General features: G+C 36.0%; 1 protein-coding gene across 1 annotated transcript; it reads left to right on the top strand.

Annotated features, from left to right (window-relative positions):
• The first annotated feature begins 2,111 nt into the window (after nucleotides 1-2,111).
• Nucleotides 2,112-19,189, top strand: LOC138706286 (girdin-like). Its single transcript, XM_069835391.1, has 11 exons — nucleotides 2,112-2,341; nucleotides 3,196-3,298; nucleotides 3,376-3,481; nucleotides 5,625-5,806; nucleotides 8,168-8,409; nucleotides 10,464-10,605; nucleotides 12,474-12,677; nucleotides 15,756-15,967; nucleotides 17,955-18,166; nucleotides 18,336-18,474; nucleotides 18,590-19,189. Exons 1-11 carry the CDS (start codon nucleotides 2,250-2,252, stop codon nucleotides 18,717-18,719), a joined length of 1,764 nt encoding a protein of 587 aa, XP_069691492.1. The 5' UTR covers nucleotides 2,112-2,249; the 3' UTR covers nucleotides 18,720-19,189.
• Nucleotides 19,190-24,647: the final 5,458 nt, after the last annotated feature.

Raw genomic sequence — 24,647 nt, 5'->3', positions numbered from 1 at the left:
GACATTCCTCCCTTCCCTCCCCCGAGGAACCGCCACTGCAAGACTGTACATTTCACCACTTATCATCAACTTGCTTCGAAAATTCCACACCGCCTTTGAGAATTATTTTTCATATCCATTGAAACAACTATTGGTAATGTTTTTGACCAAAATCGACGTAAATATCGTTGATCAATTCGTCAACTTCATGGAAAAATTCGATACTTTTGTTGAAAAATCAGTAGTAACAATAGTAGTAAATAGACAGAAAATTGTGTTACAAAAGTCAAATTCATTCATCATGTCTTAAAGAAGAACAATAATACTGTCGAAATATTCATCCATTTCTTCGAGTTACCTAGAAATTCGTCAGCTTATTGGAATTTTTTTCATCACAGTCATGGGAAATTTAATTGGAAAACAATGAGAAAATAACTACTAGTACCAGCATTACCCATACGTCATTTTCATGTACATGTGAAATTTTTGAAAAATCAAATCGGATTCGTCCTCAGTCTTTTAGGAGAAATAATAAAATTGGTCATCAGCGTCATCAGAAATTAGTCGAAAAAATGGTCAGAAAACTCCAATCTAAAAAATGTATTTATCTAAATCATTGGAAATTTCGTTGTCAACTTCACGGCCAGACGCGCTGACCGTTACTCCACAGGTGTGGACCAGTTAGATTATTTTATATTAGATTTTATTAATTACATCAATAAGATTGGTTCCTGAATTCTAATGAGTTAACATTTCTTTTATAAGGAATTTATACTGTTTTTCAACCCATTTTGTGGTCACTGTTGAATATAATTAGTGCAATAAAATTGTCCGTAACGTTTGTGTCCCTAATTTTTACTTACGAAAGTTGGCAAGCCTAATCAGATATGAGAGGTCAAAAGCAAAGTGACATAAGTGCACATAAATTATTTTTGAGAAAATATGGTTGAAAGTACTTAAGCTTTCGTAAATTTCGTGAAATTTTTATTTCAGTTTTAGTGTGAGATATGGTTAAAATATATATCCCTTTGCCAATAAAATTTTAGATAATTTAGCTTGCCCTGGATGCACCTAACTCATGTTCTTAGAAATGTCACTTGTACCTCTCTGCTTCTGACTCCTTCATATATAAGAGATTGATCATTCCCATGTTAAAATTGGTAAGAGAACAACCACCAGGATCGCCACCATCAATTGAGAACGACTGCTAGATTGAAGTACAGTTGTTGCTCAATGCAATTCAAATGAGAGTTATAACGTGACTTCTTATGCAGTAGCTAGATGGCAGCATAGTGAAATTGATAAACGTTGTTGCCGTCAAAGCCTATAAGGCTGAGCAATCTGTATATGATCTGGGATATAATTCAGACGCTAGATAATCACAGCAGTTGATAAAGCGTCATAAAATAACGTATCTGTTTGATTTACAGTTGATTACAAGTTGGTATTGATTTCTATTGTAACCTGTCATTTTGTTTTCCTGACTTTATAACGTTAAGAAAAAATAACAGGAAAATAACCGGCTATTTTTTTAGGTTAAATCCCTGATCAGTGGCCATATATATAAAAGATTACTCAGCCTTATAGGCTTTGAAAAGCAAAAAAGAAGTTATAACTCTTATTTGAATTGCATGGAGCAACTGTACTTTCATCTAGCGGGCGTTCTTAATCGATGGTGGCGATCCTGGTGGTTGTTCTCTTCCATATGTTACCGTTTTTAACATGGGGATGGGCAATCTGTTATATATGTAATCAGGGATTAAATTAATTTTAAAATAACTGGTTATTTCCCAATAATCTCCCATCCCTATCTTGATTCACAATCTAGCTACTTTATTTTGTTTTTGTTTTTGTTGTTTTGTGACAGCGTATTGGCTTATTGGTGTGGTGACATCATAGGAGCGTTATTAGACTTTATCAGCTTTGCCAACCATTCATCAATCATCATAGTTTTCTAGTAGTCTGTTCTGGTGTTGGTGCTTCTTCTGTGTAAGAAGTAATTAGAAGTTTATTTAATGTTGTGTAAAGATTTGATAGTATGACATTCTTATTAATATTGTATGTTTGCGATAATTTTGTGAAGGAAAAAAAAAACAATTTTTTTGCTACAATTCCATAATTTTGTGTTTGAAGGTTGACAGCGCTGGACTTCATGTTTCGTTCTTCCCGCCTATCGGCGCGTATTGCAAATTTTGTTGTGAATTTTGTCGTTGTGTAAGTAAACGATGCATCGAGGTGGATAACAATTTCACTTGTTTTACTTTCATAATATGGAGTTTAGTGACTTTAAACTCAACTTAGAGAATTGGACAAGACATTTATGCACTACGCCACATGAGAAGCGATCAGAACTGTTGAAGAAGTGAGTATTTCTACTTTTAATTTCTTTTGACGTGTCCAACATCATCCTGTGTGATTCAGGACGAAATAACTTCAGTACATACATACAGTACTACACACGGGACTGACGTTTGATCTGTTTCGTGAGGAGATAGCTAAGTGAAAAGAGGTCGAGGTATGTGACAAGGTTAGTGAAATTATTAGGTGAAACCAGGTGGACCGGGTTCGATTCCCAATCGGGGCAAGTTACCTGGTTGAGATTTTTTCCGGAGTTTTCCGTCATCCCAATATGAGCAAATGCTGGGTCACTTTCGGTGCTGGACCCCGGACTCAGTTCACCGGCATTATCACCTTCACCTCATTCAGACGCTAGATAACTTAATATGTTAATACCGTCGTAAAATAACCTTACTAAAAAGTTATTTGGGACTGGGTGCGTTTATAGCTTTCGCAGATCATATCTTGACTTTAGTTAAAAAACGGATGATAAAAAAATAACTATTAGCCTAAGTTATACCGAAAAATCTTTAATTCGTGTTGAAATGTTTTGTTGTCCTGCATAATATAGAAGGTAGTTTGTTTACATTTCATGCATTTTCAACGATTTTAATTTTAGTATTTTTTTAATTTTTAATTTCTCACCTGTTTTAATGATATAGGCCTATAAGGAATTTTCCTGTCTGGTTATTGAATATTACTACTCATATTTGCCATTTTGTCTGTAGTCTTGAGTTCCATACTTTTCATGGTGTTCTGTTATCTAATGTAAGTGTTGAAGTCAAACATTTTGCTCTAAGCGAGCTGAGAGAGGTAATTGACTATGGTCTGTGTTGTATACATTTCAAATGTTTAATGCAAATGTGCATTTCTCTTCAGGTTAAATGGTAGTAGAAAGAGGGTTGTCTGGGAACGTATTCTGAAGCATGTGCGGCCTGCAGTTGAGGTAGAACATGTACGAAAGAATCTATCTTTGAAAAACGTAAGTGCACAACTTCATTTAGACTATCAAATATTATGTTGAAGTTCTGCCAGTTAATCAATTTATTATCTTCAAAGGTGGAAGAAAAGTTACAACTGAGGAAGACTCTGGAAGCAAAGGAGAAGGAAATGTGTATCAAAGACCAGGACTTCGAACAGGTGCACAAGAATTTGAGTTTGTTGAGTAAGTATTGCATGTTGTGGAATATTCTCAAGCCTGCTAACTTTTCAGAATTTCAGACGAAATAGTCCTCTTATGAGAGGCGAAGATGATAATGACAACAATGAGGACAATAATAATTATGAGATGATGTGACAGTGATGGTGGTGATAAGGAGGAGAACAGCGACGATGATCAGAAATAGACAAACCCCAATAAATTTTTCAAATCCAAGGGTAAGAAAACCAAGAACTAATGTAAGAAAAAGTAGATGTTAGGTGGTAGTGGCAGTTGTGGTGGTAATAATAACAATTTCAATAGGATTTCATTACCTATAGGCTACAGCACCATTGAATGTGTATCTCTCTAGGAAGCTGTACAGGCAGAGAGCACACACACATATTCGTAGTCTACATTTGAGACAGGTGATAAACTGAAATTACATCTACACTAAAGAGGAAAGTTCATTACGATTTGCAACTGTTGATTGAGGTGATAGCCACACATCTCTAAGCCTACAAAAAAGCTATGAGAAGTACAGGGTTTAGTTAAAACTTTGTGAGACAAAAATTCGAATTGGGCGAAAAAAGGAGTTCATGGAAGGCACTATGGTACACTACATAAGGTATATGTTGACATCTAATCAGTGTCTAATAAAAGGACGTCTGTTCCTCAAAACGGAATATTTTTTTTTAATTTTATTTGGTTATTTTACGACGCTGTATCAACATCTAGGTTATTTAGCGTCTGAATGAAATGAAGGTGATAATGCCAGTGAAATGAGTCTGGGAGTCCAGCACCAAAAGTTACCCAGCATTTGCTCGTATTGGGTTGAGGGAAAACCCCGGAAAATACCTCAACCAGGTAACTTGTCCCGACCAGGATTCGAACCCGGGCCACCTGGTTTCGCATCCAGATGCGCTGACCGTTACTCCACAGGTGTGGACTAAAACGGAATATAAATACGATCATAGCCCCCTTATGTACCAGAAAGTACAACATAAATGATCCTCAACACGAATGATATGAACATGAAATGGGCAAAAATAATCAATAATCAATGGATGCCTAGCTTTAACATAGTCTATACACCATCAGACATAACCAATAGGTTATATCGCATAATAGGTGAGAAATTAACTCAAACATGACGACAGAATCTGTACTCTATTACAAATTCATTCAGATAACCATTCTACAAAAACAGAAAATATGAATTGTATTGAAACATAAACATTATTACAGAAGATAGTGACACAAAATAGATCTGGTTGTTAAGTCAACTGCCCGAAGACAGGTCTGAACCTCACAAGTGATACCAAGAAGGCTACACTTAAAAGGCAACTAGACCGGGAGATAATGGGGTAAGGTGGCTAGTCCCTTCCCCTCCCCCATTGCATACATCGCTGACTAGCTACATATTACACTAGTATATAGTAGGTCTGATATGTAGCTCATAAATAATACACTGGAAACAACAATCCTTTCTTCGGTATTGTCTGCAGAGAGAAGTAAAGCAGAGGGCTATTGATAAATGTTAACCAGTTATCCACAAATATCGAGCGGATCACAAGAGAGACATTTGAGACAGTTGCAGCTGATGACTAGGGAGAGTGGACATATCAATAAGTTCAAGCTGAGCAAACAAGTAGGGACAAAAATTGGTTAATTTACTATAGATCCTATGTGTTGGTGTTGAAAGAGATAGTGACTGGGAGACAAATTTTGAAGTGGGAGAAAGTGACATGAGCAGTTTTAATTCAGTTTTCAATGGAATGTTATGTATAAAGGAGGGTTTCATATCAGATTATTAAGCTATGACTCTGTGGAATATATAATGCCGAGTTTGATGTATATCTGAGAGGTTACATAACAATGGTAGTAGTGGTAGTTGTAGTTGGAAAAACTAAAAATAACAAAGATAGAAAGGAAAATCAGGAAGATTCTCATAGACAATAACATGCCTTATCCATAATTTACTCTAGTGAGAAGTTTGTTCCCGCATAAATATCTGTATAGCTCTTTTATCTAAACTAGTGGCTGAATTTAGTTTATGTTCAATACTTCTGCATCAATTCATGTAGAAGATATACACATAAGAGATAAGAATTTTTTCTAAAAAAACAAGTGGATGGATTAAGAGTTCCTGTGGTTTTGTATGTTGCAGACTGTAAACAGCAGCATACCAAACAACGGACAAGTGAGTTGCATTTGAAAAATTTGCTGCTTCTCTGCAAGGAGCAGGACCTTACAAAGAAAGCTGAGCTGTATGAGGAACTGTGCCAGCTTGGGCATGAGTTTGACCAACCCCCAACACGCAATGGCACTGCCAGAACAGAGGCATATCAGGTAAGAGTCTAATGGTTGATACAAAGTGATGAAGCATATGTGGAGTGGGGATATCTAGTTCTGTAATTCATATGCATGAATATGCCAATTAATATATTGTGAAAATGAGTTATGATGTCAACAATTACTTCCTATTATGATTGGTATTATTTGATTTTGTTTGTTCATCTGACTGGTTAGTTGGTTTGTGTGATTTGGTTGGTAGTCTGATTAGTTGGTTACATTTGTCAGGTTTGATTTGGTTGTTTAGTTTGATTTGCTGATTGGCTGGTCAGTCAGTTCGTTAGTTGGTTCCATTGCTTGGTCGGTTGATTGCTTTGGGAGGATTTATTGATGTATGGTTGGTTGGTTTCATTAATTTCTTTTTGGTTTGGCTTCCATGCCTCCAGTTACAGTCAGTTATGGTAATCAATTTCTTAACTGTGACAAACTGACTTGAACTCCATTCCTGAAATTGGGTCACTTGTACACCGAACTTCATTACATTGACGACATGCGCTAGAAACTATCAGTACATTTTGTCAGGTGCCCTTTCTTTCAGGGACAAAGTCTTTTGATAGGCTGTGCTATAAATGTACAAAACAGAAATCCAGTCCAGTTATTGACACCCTGTTTGACATTTTTGTACATTAGATCCAGACGTTTGAGATGGGCAGGACATGTAGCACATATGGATGAATCCAGAAATGCGTATAGAGTGTTAGTTGGGAGACCTGAGGGAAGAAGAACTTTGGGGAGACCGAGATATGGATAGGAGGATAATATTAAAATGGATTTGAAGGTGGTGAGATATGATGCTAGGGACTTGATTAATCTTGCTCAAGATAGGGACAGATGGTGGGCTTATGTGAGGATGGCAATGAACCTCCGGGTTCTCTAAAAGCCATTTATAAGTAAATAAGTAATGCTATTGTAAGATAATGACAGACATTGAAGTAGTATATAATTCATTACAACGTTCTTCTAACAAATGTATGTTGAACTACAATTTCAAAGTGAATTCTAAATAATTCGAAATTTTCTCGGGCTTCCAGCCAGGTCATAAGTTGGTGATCCACCGACGTTTCGAGGATGTTCATCTTTAGGGTTAAATGATATCTGAGGGTACCCAGCTCCTTAATTTATAGTGGCAGAGGGAGGAGTCAGCCGAGGAGCTGTGTGCCGATTGGCTGTTATTAGTGCGGACCGCGGCGAGAATGCGGCCGACGTGTCGTCTTGCTTTGTGCTTTTCGGCTGAATGACCTTGGGTCTCACGGCGGGCTCGGCGGACGAGTTCTCATGTGTCCTCCGCTGATGACGGCCCGGACATTGGACAGACTGGACGCACAATAACGACGCGTCTTTCGGAATATCAAAGAAGCATCAGATTAATGCAGCCCGAAAAATCCGGATTGGCTGAACATTGTATTGAAAAAAGCCATAGGGCTAAATTTCAATAACACCGAGGTCCTGGCGAAGTGTTCGGGCTATTGGGATAGAAGGAAACCCTGGCCATAGCGGCGGAACGCGGTAACTTGAATTGGGACTCAGGTCTCCAACTAAGCGCGGCATGGGCACCGGCTATTAAATTTCTCACCGCCCGGACGACGGGCCGTCATCAGCGGAGGACACATGAGAACTCGTCCGCCGAGCCCGCCGTGAGACCCAAGGTCATTCAGCCGAAAAGCACAAAGCAAGACGACACGTCGGCCGCGTTCTCGCCGCGGTCCGCACTAATAACAGCCAATCGGCACACAGCTCCTCGGCTGACTCCTCCCTCTGGCACTATAAATTAAGGAGCTGGGTACCCTCAGATATAATTTAACCCTGAAGATGAACATCCTCGAAACGTCGGTGGATCACCAACTTATGACCTGGCTGGAAGCCCGAGAAAATTTCGAATTATCACGTCGCCAGGAAAGCTTCAGTAGTTACTTGAATTTTAAATGATAAAGTAAAGACAAGATAGTAATACAAAACTGACTTATAAGTATGACATAATAATTATAAATCTACAGCCTGTAGTGCACTTTGGATAGTCGCTGACGAACTAGTGATCTACATTTCTTGTCACTAGCAGCATCTATGAACTGCTCTTAGGGTCAGGGTGAATAATGACAAGTTAAGGGCAAAAAAAAAAAAAATCTATGAAAACATTTTCTTAACCAGAAAATCATGATCAACATTAAAAGTAAGTTTGGCTTGTCTATAAAGCTGTACTAATAAAAGATGATGCATCTTAAAATGTTGACTTTTATCATCATAACCAGGATCTATAAATGAATTCTCGTCTGTAAAGAGCCAAATAAAAGGACGTCTTATTAAAATCCAGCTCTAGTTTTTATATGAAGAAGTCTTAATTGAAAAATTGTCTTTTTGCAGAATTTGATTGTTGAGTGTGAAGGACAGTTGGAGGAGTTTCACAAGTTGTACAGGACAGAGGACACAGACAAGCAAATGTTGTACAACAAACGTGAGTCTGTAGCTTCGTTGCTTCGTCACGAAATGAAGAATCTCTATGCTACAGATATCTGGCATGCAGTACTCCACCGCATGGATATGGTGAATGCAGATACACGAATCTTGGCCCAGAACTGCCTAAGAAGGAAGCCTGAACATTTACAGTAAGTCACATTTTAATCCTAATTACATCATAAAATTTCCACTCACTTGTTTGTTTCATATCGATGCAAGAAACAGGGTGTCTACTGGTAACAAAAGTAACAAAATGTAACGAATTTAAACACTCGAATGATTGTGATAACAAAATTATGCTTGTTGTTCTGCTTCATGTAATCTTGATGCCGTTGCCTGAGCTGTGGTGGTCACATTTGTCACAAGAATTTATTAATATAATCATTTTTACTATAAAATTAATGATTATTTTTTTTTTAAGTAATACAAAATTTATAATTTACTGTAAAATTAATGGTTCTTTTTTTTTAAGTAATACAAAATTTATAATTACCTAATAAGAATAGTCGAACAATTTTCTTGAAGTTTTTCTTATGTAGAATAGTGACAAATTATTGCTTCAGAAAAATTTATTAATTTTAGCATGGCATTATAATGACCTTTTTTTTTTTCTTTTTTTTTTTTTGACCAAAGGACTCAGAAATTTATTTTAGGCGCATTATTTTTAGTAGCTACATCAAATTGAGATATAAGCATAATGATTATTATATCTCAGATTCTTGGGTTAGAATCTATTTCGTTTTTACAGTGTTAATTTCGAATTTTGAGATATGTTCTGGTCATCAGAATATGACAATTTACTAGGTTCTGGAAAGAAAAGACTTAATTTGGAATCAAGATCAAAAAACTGTAATCGAGTATTTAGAATGTCTAAAATCCGTATTGCCCTTTCAAATTTTTTTTACTATTTATTTATATTTAATTTCCTTGCTTATTTATTTATGTATTTATTTATTTACTTGTAATCAAGTAGTCTTCACTTACACAGTTTCCTGATAGTCACCGCAACATGTGAATTGACATGACATTTTTAAAAATTCTTTGATATATTGTCACATGTAACCTTCCTCTCATCTGTTTGTGATAAAGTGAGGAATATAAAAATTAAATTACATCATTTCGGAAAACAAATGTAATCCTTCCATTATTTTATGTGAAGACAACTAATGAAAACTTCAGAGATACTTACTCTTAAATTCAAGCAATTTGGGGTAGTGGGTCAAATTTTGTGCAGAGAGATGGTCTATAAAAGGCTGCTTTGGAACCAGAAGGACATTTTCAGTATGAAGCTTGCACCTCTCACTTGGCGCAGTATGGAGTGTCTTTTTTTATTCTTCAAACACATTTTAACAGAAGAAAGAAGAGTTCGTTCACTACTTAAGCACATGCTTACATAATTAACACGAGTAAGATCGCCATTTAATCAATTATTTACCTTTTACTAGTTTCCTCGAAGTTAGCCATGTACAAGTAAATACAGTACTTTCAACTGCAGCCTTATATACTGATACAAGTTCTTCAAAAAGAAACATACTACAATATGTCATGTTAAATATAAACATGTCAAAGTTGTTGTTATATAACCTGTTCGCATATTTCATTTTATCTCAATGTCAGTATTTTATTAACCATTACTTTTAACCACTAGCCTAACATACATTCATATTGCGGTATTGTACAATATTGTATTGAAGATGACTGTTAGATAGTTGTGAACGTTAGTCAAATCCACTCTATAAGAATAATAATGTAATGGTTTTTTAACCTTTTACCTTGTTTGATAAGTTTGTAGACTGAAAACTAGGTGTATAATAAACTTTATTATAATTATATGCTGCAAATTTTTTTTTTTTTTTTTTTTTTTTTTTTTTTTTTCAAAAACTTAACCAACCTATAGATTTTCCTTTCTAAAAACACACAAATTCCCAAAGAACCTCGAACAAACCCGTTGCTTCCTGATTACTTGTTTCACTAGTCCTCTTAATTAATGTAGACTTATTAGAAGAAGCATTTGTTTGCAGTTCTCCTGCATGATCAATACATAAGTACTGCATTTAGTTTTCTCATAGTTGCTTTTTAAAATTATTCTTCTTACTGAAACTAATTTATTTCGTAAGACATTCACAATTTAAATGGTGAAAGAACAATTTTACACAATACTGCAACAAACTGTTTTGTTAACACCAAAAGTTTGTTTTTATAGGGTTTTGAAAGATCGCATTTCTACAGAGATCAAGGCAGTAAGATCACACTCACAACTTGGATTATGCTTTGCTAATCACAGACACCAACAAAAGAAGGAAGATGATGACATCATTCTCTCCCAGAAAATAGAAAAGCTGCAGGTAAACATCCATTTCAACTTTTTTATTTCTACTGACTAGAGACTTGGTGAGAGTTAGGAGGAGTGTTCTCCCTTGAGATGCGAAATACTATCTGCTTACAAATGGCCTGTGGGATAATTACTGCTAGAACGAGTAAACCAAGAACTACCCAATTGAAAGTTCTTTGGAAAAAAGGTAGAATTGGAAAAAATTATGTCACTGAAGGTAACTACGGTACTTTAGGAAACTCACACTGTGTGAGATAGATAGCTGACAACAAGGTTGAGAAAGGAAGAGGGTAAACCAATGACTGTACATAACTCTAAGGCATGCTATTTGCTAAATTTAGTATTGTTTTTCTACACTGAAGTGGGTGGACAGGAAATTTACATCTAAAGCTTTCTCTTGTTCTGCCACATGATTTCATTTTCTGTATACAAGTTTTCAAAATGTGTACACGTTCACATACTAAATATATAACCATTTCAAAACATAATGTATGAGAATAAACAGGACTTATTCTTAGCTCATTCACTGCGTGTCTTTACTGCCGGCTCTCAAGGACACACTGATATAGCTAACATATGGAGTGATCAACCTGCTAACCTATAGCAAGCCCCACAGAAAAAACTTTTAAATTTCCTGGCCATCCAGTTCCATGTAGAAAAACAATACTAAATTTAGTGAATAGATTTAATGAAACAGATTCTGTGAATGATGTGATGTGAATTATGTATCACACAAGATGGGCAACACTTCCAGCAACTACTGTGAGGAGGGTGAATACTGAATGTTATTAATATAACACAGTATGTAAGTTTTAATCTGGCAAAGCACGATGAGTTTGCAGATGCAAGCAGTGGCTGTAGCAGGACGGACCTGCCACTGGTTGGCCAAAGAAACACTGGGAACAGAAATTGTCAGAAATTTACTAAAATTTGCATTATAACTATACAATTAATATGCACGAAAATTGGTCGCTGTTCAGACACTAAGTCCCACCTCGAAATAGCTCGGGAATCATAGTGTGTTCTGTGTTTACATGTGTGTGTTTTACATAGAGAGATTCGAATCTCAGTCTTTCGAAAGAGAAGAAAGAGCCCTATCGCTGAGCCATAAAGGCTTCGTAGAGAATATGTCGTTTTGTCGCTGCTACGACTTGATATCATCCTCAGATCTTGATGCTAAATATTTCTCTGTGTGAATCTTGCAATAACCCGAATGACAGACAAATTCATGCTACAGGAGATCGACCATTTTCCATGTCAAAGAGTGTACAGATACGGAAATAAAATTTGGAGCTCCCTTATTGTATAAGTTTCGCTTACCACACTGCCCATGTACAGTAAACAAGAGGCCCTATATATATGTTACATGTGGACAGTCATGTGAAATTGTTGCCAACATACAGGTGGCCTCCCATCAAGATTCACTTCAAATTTTAATTCCATATCTGTACATCATGCAGTAAATTTGCTATTCTGTGCTATTGCAATATCTAGTGGAAAGTCATGCTGAAGTTTTCAATAGTGAAACTTCTTTATCTGTTATTGAAAAATTACAGAAACTAAAAAGAGTAGGATTACCAAATTTACGTAAATATCCAGTACTAAAATGATTACGACTTTTCTTCCAGTAGTCATTATCATGAAACAAAATGTCATTGTTTGTATACATCTGACCTTCCAAGTGGGCGAATATGAGTTAAATTTTACATTATCTTGTGAAGATAGGAAAACATGTGTACAAAATATTTTCATGTATTCATGTGCACAGTTAAATTCATATAAAATTGTCGACCAAGACTTTTTCCAAAATATCACTTACAAGGTCAGATTTTGAATGAAATGGCATTTGAGATGTTATATATTCGTTTTGTACTTTTTCAGGAAATAGTTAGTAAAAGTACTGGTGATACATTATTGGAGCAAGAAGAAATAAGACATTGGTTGGAACTGCAAATGAAATGTGCAGAATTGAATGTTATTAAAGAAGCCTTGCAACTGGAAGTTAAAAACACAACTGGAAAGCCTCCACAGTTTGATTTGTTGACTTTGCAAGATAAAAATACTGAGGAATGTAGGAAACAAATCGTAAGTATCTTTATATAGACCTGCTCTGGTAATATTGCACTGACAGTTTTATTAATGATGTTATGATGTTAACAATACATAATCATCAGCAGCAGCAGCAGGAGCAGCTATCTCAAAAGTTGATTATATTATTATCTTACCAAACAACACTATAATAGAAACACACCTTCTAGCACATAAATGTCTTCGTATAAGACCAGTCTCTTTAGCTGTAAGCAAATCAAAACAGTAGGGGAAAAAGCCACGAATTTCTGAAAGATTTCACTTATAAAAGCAATATATATATATATATATATATATATATATATATATATATATATATATATATATATATATATAGAGAGAGAGAGAGAGAGAGAGAGAGAGAGAGAGAGAGAGAGAGAGAGAGAGAGAGAGAGCTATGCAATAACATTAGTGAACAGATAATTTGTCGTTTTTATGAATTTTATATATTTTCCGACTTAGAATCCGAAAATGAACGCACAATTTCTCTGTTGACCACACCAAATAGTATCAGTATTACTGTACTGAATTCATATATATTTATTTTTGTGGTCATTTGTCATTTGTGCATGGAAAGGCATATTTCATTATCCATGCGTGATTGGTCCAGTGACTGTTTCAAGTATCATGAAACATTTTGTCAAAAGTAGTGAATTACAGAGATGCAGAATTTATTCATTTGAAGAAAAGGTTTCAGTAAATTGCAGGCCAAAAACTAGGAAGAAATATTAGTAAGTCTACAGATGTGAAATCTGATGAAAGATTTATCATTTTTAAAATGTCTTAAGTAAAAACTAAAAACCTGTGAAATCACAGATGATAAAAAAAAATGTTTGCATATTTTTGTATTCAATGTAAAAAATATGTTAGGTGTTTGTCACCTAATTTGATTTATGACAAAGAGAAGTTTGTGCACAATCTGTTAAGAGAAGAAAAGATATCTGTTAGATAATACTAGAGTGATTCAAATGAAAACCTTGAACTTTATTTTTCTCCACATCATGTATTGCAAACACTGGTGTCATAATTGTCTCATTTTTTGACATAGTCTCCATGTTGGTTTATACAGTGCCTTGGATACTTGCTCAATTCCTGGAGTTTTCTATAAAAATATTCCTTTGGTTTGTGTGCAGTCGCTCGTGTACTGACTCCTGCACTTCTTCATCTAACTGGAAGACCTTTTAATCCATTCCCTCTTTGTTCAGATCACTTGGAAAGAGAATAAGAATGGTGTATGTTGAATATATTGGAAATGGAGTTCGTTGTTGATTGCAATTGTTTCACATGCCATAGGAGACTATTAGAAATGTTATCAATAATAAAACACACAACTTTTACAAGAAAAGACATCTCTCCAAACCAATACAAAAACTGGAAGGACATAGAGAACATTTGGTCAACCAACAAAGATAAATCTCGAAAAAAAGCAGTTGCTGAATTCTACCAGGCTACAGGGCATGATTGCCTTGCATACTAGCTGCATAGAATTGGAATATACCAGACCAGCACATGTACAATCTGCCAGCATCCAGATTCCATCATGAATGCAGTACACAAACAACAGAGGCTCAAGAACACTACAAAACTTTATTGGGATTCTAGAATAATGATGAGATCTCTCGGCCTTCAGCCATAAGATCAACCAATGTGAGACTGCCTTTTCATTCTGCTACAAGATATCATAACTAGTAGTCCACATTCTTCTGTTCTGATTGCAGGTCGCAGATAATTTTTGAGGAGGTGTGAGTGTTTATAACAGTGTTCCCCCTATACATACAGTCTAATGCTCCAAAATTAGGCCTCTTTCATTCCTAAAGAGAGTCAGCTTCACTTTTCTTCCTTATATATGGCTGGGTGCAGAATTTTTTGGGTTCAGGCGAAGATGAATAATGCCACTCTTTGCTTGCAGTTGACAGTAATATACACAGCTTTCATCTCTGGTGACAGTCCTCCTTAGAAAGGTATTTTCTTCTGTTTCGTGAAACTACAGAAATTCCATACATGTGTTAAAACGTCGCCCTTTCAGTTCATGAGTCGTCTCTTGCAGCCATCTTTCCTACAATTTATGAAATTGCAGCTCGTCTTTATGATGTCATGTCATTTTTAACAAGAGCCAGAACAGGTCACATTGTCACACAATTGTACCTACATCGATTTCACCTTTCTGATACTCCTACTTGTCTGTGATGTAATAATCATGATGAAGATATGGAACACATTCCTCTATACTGTCCACTCATAAACCACAAAAGAAGTAAATTAAAATCATCTGTACCAGTTGCAAAAGACACAGCTCTGCAGTATATATTGACTACACCCCAACTCTGGCTACTAGCGACAGGCTCTATAATGAACACCGACCAAAATACCTTTCATTTCTCATGAAAAACAAGAACTGAAAAGACTACAGTGGACTTTGTGTTGTCAGCAAACAGCTGGATACATTAAGAAGATTGATTGATTGATTGATTGATTGATTGATTGATTGATTGATTGATTGATTGATTGATTGATTGATTGATTGATTATGTGCAGGACTATTGCTGATACCCATCATTACTGAAGTTTCTTTGTCATCCTTTCTCCATGATGCCTTCAATATCTGCGATGGCTTCAATGGTTACCATTCAGTGTACCTGGTCTTGTCCAGGCTCGTCTCTTTCAGAGCTCATGCTGCTCCACTCATAAACCTGCTAGAGTAATAGACATTCATCACTGTATTAGATTTTCATCCAATTGACTGCACTTGATTCAAAACCTTCACTGTCCCTCTCTCCACAACTTAAGACAATGCTGCTCCACTTTCATGCATGTTTACAATGGTGCTGTCATTTTTACACTGCCACTATGACATAAAGCAGACCATGTGGTGTACTTGCAGGGTGTTTCTTGAATCACTGTTATTAATATGTGCAAAGTACAACTGTGTAGGTTCTGTTATAGAATTTGTACCGTAACTTTGAGGTTTTTATTTGGTTCTTTCTTGTAAATAATTTAATTGCTCCTTCTCCTGGAAAGTGTTTTTTGCTCTGCATTACCTTCACCAGCACTAATAGTTATGATGTTGTTTTACAGGAGATGTTAAAAGAGTATATCCAGGTCAATTTAACATGGCTCATGGCGTCATATGCAAATACAGTCAGAGCCCACGACACACTTAAGAAAGAGATTTCCACATATAAGGTGGATGTCACGTCTCTGGATGTGATTAAAGACTTACTCCAGCAAGAGCTAAAGGTCTTCGCCGAGCTCCCTCTGCATGTACTACACAAAACATTGCTGCCCTCGTAAGTACTATCAAGCAGTTACCAACATATCATCTTTATCTCTGAATGATGAGCTACTTGCACCAATTTTGGCATCAATTCATGCTTTACTGACCTTATATTATTTGGGCCTTGATGATTGAATGCTGATAAATCTGACACTTCCCTTTTCCTCCCTTCTGATTATCATCATTGACAAAAATGCCCCCTTTCTGTTCTTCTGCTCCAAGTTTTGCATTCCTAATTCATTTACTCTCCTCATATACCGTATTTATTCGCGTAATTTTCGCACCCCTAATTTTAAACATCAATTTCTTCCCCCCATGTAGTTTTCGCACCCAAATGTTTAAATTCTTATTTAAATTTTCTTTTTACTTTTATTTTAACTGATAAATTAAAACGGGAAAGTATGGCGCACCCCGTGGCTTGCCATCCTTGATCAGATGTGACAAAGGTTTTATTTGTTGTCAGGGTAACAAACACCCAGTTGGCATCAGGTTTGTTCCTTTTCTCAACCTGACTGGTTCTCCTAAAGGGCGGGAATTAGCAGATGAATGGGATCTATTCCTTTTCTAATGCAGTGTGACATCACTGATGCCACCACAGTTTGATGACGTAGTACTTTCGCATTCCAGAGTCAACATTTTTCCACTGCTTAATAAAAGTGTTGAGGTTCACTGCTGTGGAGTAACGGTTAGCCTTTTTGGCCATGAAACAAATCCTGGTTGGGACAAGTTACCTGGTTGGGGTTTTTTCTGAGGTTTTTCCTTAACCGCTCAAAGCAGAATTGCAATGTCCGACATTGGGCCTTGAATTCATTTTGCCTTCATTAGTATCATTTCACTAATCATCTTAATAGTTTATAGGTCAACCAGGAGGACATGGCGGACGTGTTTCCAGGATCTGCCTATAGGTGACATCTGTCTGCAGAGCTGCACATATCCAGTAGAGGCGCAGGGGCTTGTAAGTGGACTGTGGGCGACTTGGGTAGTACAGCTCCCTCAGATAGATGGCATCTTGGTGAGTCGTGAAATTGAGGTGTTTTTCATTACAAAACCCCGAAGTCTGCTGTCAGGTATCATAGCCAATTCCAGAGTAATTCTTTTTGGAGGATCGTCATCTGCCTCATGACTGAGTCTTTTCACCATCGCCCTCTTCTCTGATAAGTCAACGTCTCTGTCAAAGGATGCGAATGCTACCAGCTCTTCGCTTTGGTACCACAGATATCCACACAGTTTCTTCAGGGCACCCTTGGCTGCTGGTGATGTTTGTGTCACAAGGGGTTTCAACAGACCCAAATCACTGGCGGGAGCTGCAATTGACAGCCGGAGAAACCAGCCTTTGACGTATAGTCTAACTCTAAAGACACAGAAGTCCCCAAGACCTCGTTTCTCTGCGTTTGTTAGCTTGAAACCCGTATCTCTAAACAAGAATATTTTCAGTGCATAGATCAGTCTTGCCATGAACATGTTCGATGGATCGCACCTGGCATATTATTCAATTACCCATATGTCAGTATGGCATATCCTGCATGAAATTGAAAATCGTTGAACATACCCTAAACATGCTCTGATCACTCCAATGTTTGGCATATGCCCGTTTTAATGTTGTACTACTAGATAAGATGGCGCTGTGTTTGTTGGATGGAAATAATATTTTGTCATGAGGGAGATTTGTTACAGATGACAAGGCGAGACCTGGCATGTGAGGTGTGGGAGAGGGGAAAGAATGAGCAATCAGAAAGAGAGTTTGTTTCATGATGGTTAACATTATATGAATCTACAGCGATGGAAGTTCATCTCAGACTAAAACTTATCTTCCTGACCCATATACCCATTGGTGATATAGCCACAGCACATGATAAGGTCACAGGACAGGTCTTGCCTCCTCTACTATATCAAGGATTCAATATGCTGGAAATGGAAAAACGACATAACAATGCCTCAATTATTGAAATCATTGATGTGAGATGTTATTATTGTGAGTGTGTCTTGTTTCTGCCTGGCAGTCACGTTTTGTCCAGCAACCAGCAACTGCTGCAATACCACCATCACATCGGACATGAGATTGACACTCTTGGACTAACAGATGTGCTTTCAGTGCTGGAAGCTGGGACATCCACGTGTCCTCAGGGCATTGTGCTGCGACTGATAGAGAAGCAGCTCTTTCTGGTCTTCCTTAAGACAATGCAGTTTGATGTCAACTGGAGTTCAACTCTTGGTGAGTGTCTCGAACTGTAGATGGTGCTGTTTCGCTAGTTCGTGTTGTTGTTGTTGTTATCTAATGCCGGGCTTTGGCAACGAAGCCATTAGTGTTTCGCTAGTTCGTTGAATGTATTATTGTGTGTGTTAGTGAGTGTCATCTGATGAGATTGTGAGTTTCATTTCAGTGCCTTTGGATATCTCTTCTGTGAGAAGCACTGAAAATGGAGTTTTGACATCAGTGACAGAGACTGTGGGTATGTTGGAGAAGTCCCTTGAAAGCTGCAGACTAATAGCAGAAAAAGCAGAGGACAGCCTCAAAACATGGTATGTAGTCGTCATGAGTCCATCTGTCTGTTTAATCTAATCTACCCATCATCTCTTTTTTCCAAAGTTGTGTTGCTTGTGATGTACCATATGCCTAAACTTTTTCTTTTTGTAGGATTGAACATCCAATGCAATGTGCAGTGCCCAGCAGCCTACAACATGATGGGAAGAACTTCCAGCAATGGAAGCAAGAATTTGATGCTGCACTGAAAATACTGAGTGAACTGGAGGACCAACAGCTCTAGATTTCACTTAATTGTATCTTCCTTAAGCATGTGCTGTTTAAATTGTGTTGTCATCTATTGGAAGATTAACAATGGAATCTTCTTGCTTTCCACTATTTCTCACAAATCATCGCTTAAGATGGAGACCTCATGTCGCATTTTGTCTGAAAGTGGCTATTTGACTTTATTGGATTTTAGAATGATAATATGAATAGGATATAAGAAAATTTGATAATGTCATTTAATGCCCAAAACATAAAAACAGTACTATATTCAAATTTACAGCTTCATTTTTTAATTTTTTGCAATAATAATGTTTTATTATTTGTTTTTGCTGTAAAATCATGAAAATGTTGTTACAAGGTCTCCATTCTGAAGCAACACATTTTATAATTATAAAGTAAATGACATTTAGCAATAATTATTTGTTCATATAAGATGTGAGGATCATCCTAAAGCTTGTTTTAGAAATAAACACTTTCTTCTTTCATATATTACTTACTTACTTACAAATGGCTTTTAAGGAACCCGAAGGTTCATTGCCGCCCTCACATAAGCCCGCCAGCGGTCCCTATCCTGTGCAAGATTAATCCAGTCTCTATCATCATATCCCACCTCCCTCAAATCCATTTTAATATTATCCTCCCATCTACGTCTCGGCCTCCCTAAAGGTCTTTTTCCTTTAGCATTTTTAAAGTAATAACAATAATATTAAAAGAGAAATGACAAACTTGTGAAGAAAATAGCTATCAGGCCGTATGACGGCATCATTAACAGAATTTATGTTAGGAAGCAAATAGAGGACATTACTAGTTCATCATCTTCTGGCCTTATATAGGGATAGATCAAGAGAAATGACATGGGAAAAACAGGTATAGTGCGAATATAGGTCATAAGAATTTAACTTGATCATTTAAAATCTATGTATAAGAAATGTGAAGGTACGGCTTATATGATGAGTTAGGTTTATATGTTATAAATTTATTAGGCTTAGGAGAACAATAGAATGTCTCATTATAGCCATTCGTCAATTGTGGTAAAACTTAAAATATTTTCCAATTTTATCATTTTAAAACAACGAGAGGTAATGGATTATTACCAGTGTAACACTTACTTATTTTAAAGAACCCAGAGGTTCATTGCCGCCCTCATATAAGCACGCCATCGGTCCCTATCCTGAGCAAGATTAATCCCATCTTTATAATCATATCCCACCTCCCTCAAATCCATTTAACACCAGTATAACACAAAGGGAAATATTTTATACATTAACTTGTACTATGCAGAAAATTCACCGAGAGGTGACATACATATTCACTACAGCAGATGGTTTACCTATTTGAGCAGTTTTGAAGTAATTTTATTGTCTGTAATTTATTTATTTTTTCCTCCTTAATTTGTTGTACAAGTTACTACTTAATATTAGAAATAAATTTCATCTTTATTATTTTTGTTAGATATTGCTTTCAATAAAAACCATAACTATAATCATAAAAAAACTAAGTATAAGATTGGTTGCAATATTCTACTTATCAAGTACATAACCTAAAAATAGTGAGAACTATTAAACAATGAGTAATTTGAAGGATAACTACAATGAGAAAGTGGTCTATTGTTTTCTAAAACCTACTGAATTCATAAAGATGAACCACTCAACACACATGCCATAACTTTATAAATTGTTTATATATTTATTTTAAATAGCATTGTTATTCCCTATGCCCTACATTCAGAAAAGTCACGAAAGATTTGAAAGTCATTTGATTTTGTTATGAAGTAAGTTTATAAGAAAGTAATAATATAGTTTTGATCATAAAAGAATGAGGTTTATTCCACAGAAGAACAATATAAAAAAGTGTATGCTGCATGTTTCGACAGGGAAGCAGAGAACTACTGATACACTTCTGGTGGCCTGGCTGTGAAGCTTGACAATTGAGCATATCAGCTCGAAATTGGTCTTGTTGAATACTTGATTTTGCGAGAAGTTGCAGACTTGTAAAATACTTGCGAGATCAAAATAGTAATGATGATAATAATAATAATAATAATAATAATAATAATAATAATAATAATAATAATAAATGAATATAATATAATAAGAAAACAGCAATGTGCTAATACTGACAAACAACTCTTATGTCATTAATGTACAATATATACAGGGAAAGGTAAAAAATTTAGGATACGATATCTTAGGCCATTTAGAGTGAAAAAGTTCATATGAACATAGGTCCGTTTTTGAACGATGGCGGAGCTAGATGCATTTTTTTGATAAAACGTCTCGCTCCAATGTGAATCAGATGTTACCATATGCTGCTGACATGAGACAAAATCAAGTTCGCAGTGAATGATGTAACATTGGAATCTGCATTGTGAGCGATGTGGATAAGAGAAACAAACCGAGTGGTGGGGCATTACAAATGTCCAATCGCCTGCCCTTGTCTGATGTAATGACACAAAACCCGCAGATAACACAAATAACCTACACTATCATCAGTTCACAGCAGTTCAGTCAGCTATCTACAATACAGTAGTTATACAGGTACAGTTATCAGAAGTGTTAAGTTGTGTTTTTCAAGATGCCTTATAAATTTTCGACTACAGAATATGCCGATATTGTGTATGTTTATGGTTTGTGCGATGGAAATTCCTTGCATGCCGTCACTGAATATGAACGTCTCTTTCCGAACAGAAGGGTACCATATCGAAGAGTACTTACTGTCTATGGGGTTGGATGAAAGACTTGGTATAGCAAAGGAAGGGGGAAATGAGAGAGACACTAATCGACCGTATTTTGGATGCGGCATAAACAACAGCTACATACGTGCAATTCTCCCAAGCAATGAGCGCGATTCACGTCCTAGCGCAGCAGTGCATTGAAGCAGAAGGAGGTACCTTTAAAAATGTGCGAAAACATCGTATCCATACATGAATATAAACTTTAAATTTGTCCGTTATCTGTCTCTAAATGCGAGTTAGTACAATGGAATCTCAGAAGTTTTTGTGAAATCAAAGAGCCATATCTCCGTAACCATTCGAAAACGGACCTATATTCATATGAACTTTTTTACTCAGAATGACTTCAGAATTCACATCCTAAATTTTTTACCTTTCCTCGTGAATCACCCTGTATAATTTTAGTCTACTTAACAACTACAGTACTTTCATGCTCTGAAACCCACCCTCAAGTAAACTAGACCTACATTTTATTTTACTTTATGTTTTTGCTGAAATATAATATTAGGATTATTGAACAAATAGAGAATACGTAACAAATGAAATGTAGGATAAGTATTGAATGGGAGGCTAGTCCGAGTAATAAGAAGGTACATAGTGTAAAATGGAGTATTTGTGTAGACGTTTACTGCAAAGAATGTGTTAATGATGGCACCATATACAAGGAATGTGAAATACACCATTACATGTAAAGAAATGCTATTGACGTAAATAGGCCTATACATATATCATATCATAATGTGTGTTTTTGATATGAAATGTCTTTAGTCAACCTACAGGAAGGGAAAAATTGTGACATGAAAGGTTTTTCTGTAAACTCTGACATCACTCGTACCATGGAAATGGAAGTGTAAGATGAACTTCATGCCTCATCTTGCTCAATGCTGTATTAATTTTAATGTGCCTCGAGTTTTTCACATGATCCGTTTCACTCCATTATTATCTTATTTTTGGATAGGATGTACTCATTCTTCCTGTGACAGTATTTATTTAATCCTTATATCCATTGTTACCTAACCTAAAAATTAGATACTGATACAAAAATTAAAGATGCTTCACCCAGTCAAAGAGAATGCGAATTGGTCTTATTCAGTGTTCGAGGTATGGATCCTCCAATTTGTTGTCGTTGTGGAAGCTTGTAAAAAATTTGAAGAGACCAGTTCCATAGCAGATAAACAGTGTGGTAATCCAAAGTCCGTAGAAAATGATGTGAATGCTGTTATGGTTGTATTATTTAATCGGTTTATACCTAAATTAATCCTATTTTTATGAGTAAAAATGTATTTTTCTGTAAACTTATTTCTTAAAGTTAGAGGACGTCAAAATTTTTCCTGACTTGGATAATCTTATGAAAAGTTTCAAACCGGACATGACTAATCCACATGAAATACTCAAGGTTTATGTACAACTGCGAATGGTTAAATTCATATGCTGTCAAACTTATCTCACAATTGCAGCCTTTAACTTCCCTACCCCTTAATCTCCTGGCTTAGTTGTCTCATGAGTGACGTCTTATTGCAGTGGTCAGCAAATGTAGTACAGTACATTTAGTACAAGTGGAATGTGACTTCTCAACCCCCACCATCTAGTTCACCTGTACAGGTAGAATTGGTTGACATTTAGCATACGAGATGAATTAGTTAGGTTTGCTGCAATTGCTGTAGAATGGCTGAAGGCATAAAATGCTGACTACTGCCTTATTAGTATCACTTAATGAGGTTCAAACCTGCCTTAAGACAGGTGATTAAACAACAACAGTTAAATGAAACATTTATGCTTACTACAAAGCAGTGGCGAAGCTACATTCATGCAACTGGATATTCTGAAGTTCATACCTTATATTTTTTGTAGATAAACTCCAGTTGTCGCGTTTTTCGCTCAGCAAAGATGTCAATGATGCGTTTTTTGAAGGTGTTGTCCCTGGAAATACTGTTCAACAAACCCTTCTCAATAGCCAGAGTACTCAACTTGCTCAGTCTAGGAGTTCCTTAAAAATGTCTTAACTCTCTTCAGTGCACTCATACTTCCTTCACTCGAAGCAGTAGATACAGGGAACATGAGAATCAATCTTATGAGCCGCATGTTTCTTGATAAATTTTTTGTAGGCCATTGTTAAAAACATATTTCAGCAACAAACCTGCAAGGAAGTGCTTTGTTTGGTCAGAATATATATCTGTCAGTTCATTTTGAAGCTGTTCACTGTCAAAGTATGAATACTTTTTATCAATGCACTCAAACTGTTTTTCATCGAATAATTCAACAAAATTAAAGTGTTTAAAATCTTCAAATCTCGATTCCATCTGTGTCACTATGGTATCAATTATTTCAAAAGCTAGGGCTTTTAGTGTCAAATGATCCTGATCCTGCCTGATTGTTCAGTGACTTGACATCTTTGATGCACACCTCAACAGTTTCCTGATTTCTAAGAGATTTTACATTTGTTACAACACCTGGTCATTCCATCAGAATCTGGGTCTTCTCAGAGATCTCCTTTCATCTGGTAGTTTTTTCCAAGTAACTTTTATGAGGGATTGTTCTTTTCTTCTTATTAGATATTGTAACTAGCCCAGTTTTCTACTTTTAGCTGTTGCTACAACATCTGGTTCTTAAATATATGCTTCTTATTTCCCAATTCATCACTGTCCAGTGGGTCTTAAATGGGGCCAAATATTTTTCTCATTATTTTGTTTTCAAAAATTATTAGTGTACTGTCTGTTTTCTTTGTTAAAATCCAAGTTTCTATTCTGTATATTAAAATAGGATGAATTATTGTTTTGTAACATCTTATTTTTGTAGCTGTAGTAAGAATTTTGGAAATCATTAATGATTTGAGATAAAAAAAAATCATATTTTTGCTTTTGTGATGCGATGAAAAATTTCAATTTAAATTAAATTTTTTATATGTGATTTTATATCCCAGATATTGGAATTAGTTGACAAATTTTTATAAATTATTTTGGACAAAATGGGAGATGAACAAATAATTCAGGATTTTTTTCAGAGTAGAAAAAAGTCATATCTGTTACCGTGAAATGAGCCAGAGTATTTTATTGTCTTTTCATAAGTGTTGAACTCAGTGCTGAATAGAAGGTGTATCAATATGGTGTTGAGGATACTGATAGGTTATTGTTGTCTGGAGAGAACCTGCAGGTAATGGGTATAAAATGATAATTCCATGGGTAGGTGATGTGGGTTAATCATAATGTTGTAAAC

The sequence above is a fragment of the Periplaneta americana genome, chromosome 9 (assembly GCF_040183065.1).
Source record: "Periplaneta americana isolate PAMFEO1 chromosome 9, P.americana_PAMFEO1_priV1, whole genome shotgun sequence".
NCBI classification, from domain to species: domain Eukaryota; kingdom Metazoa; phylum Arthropoda; class Insecta; order Blattodea; family Blattidae; genus Periplaneta; species Periplaneta americana.
This window is presented reverse-complemented; position numbering and strand designations above follow the sequence as displayed.

Excerpts from the sequence above, each read along its gene's own strand:
- LOC138706286 (XM_069835391.1), top strand. The coding sequence starts at position 2,250 with ATGGAGTTTAGTGACTTTAAACTCAACTTAGAGAATTGGACAAGACAT. Across the intron at positions 8,410-10,463 it reads AGGAAGCCTGAACATTTACA|GGTTTTGAAAGATCGCATTT; the intron begins GTAAGTCACATT and ends TTGTTTTTATAG. Across the intron at positions 12,678-15,755 it reads AGGAATGTAGGAAACAAATC|GAGATGTTAAAAGAGTATAT; the intron begins GTAAGTATCTTT and ends GTTGTTTTACAG.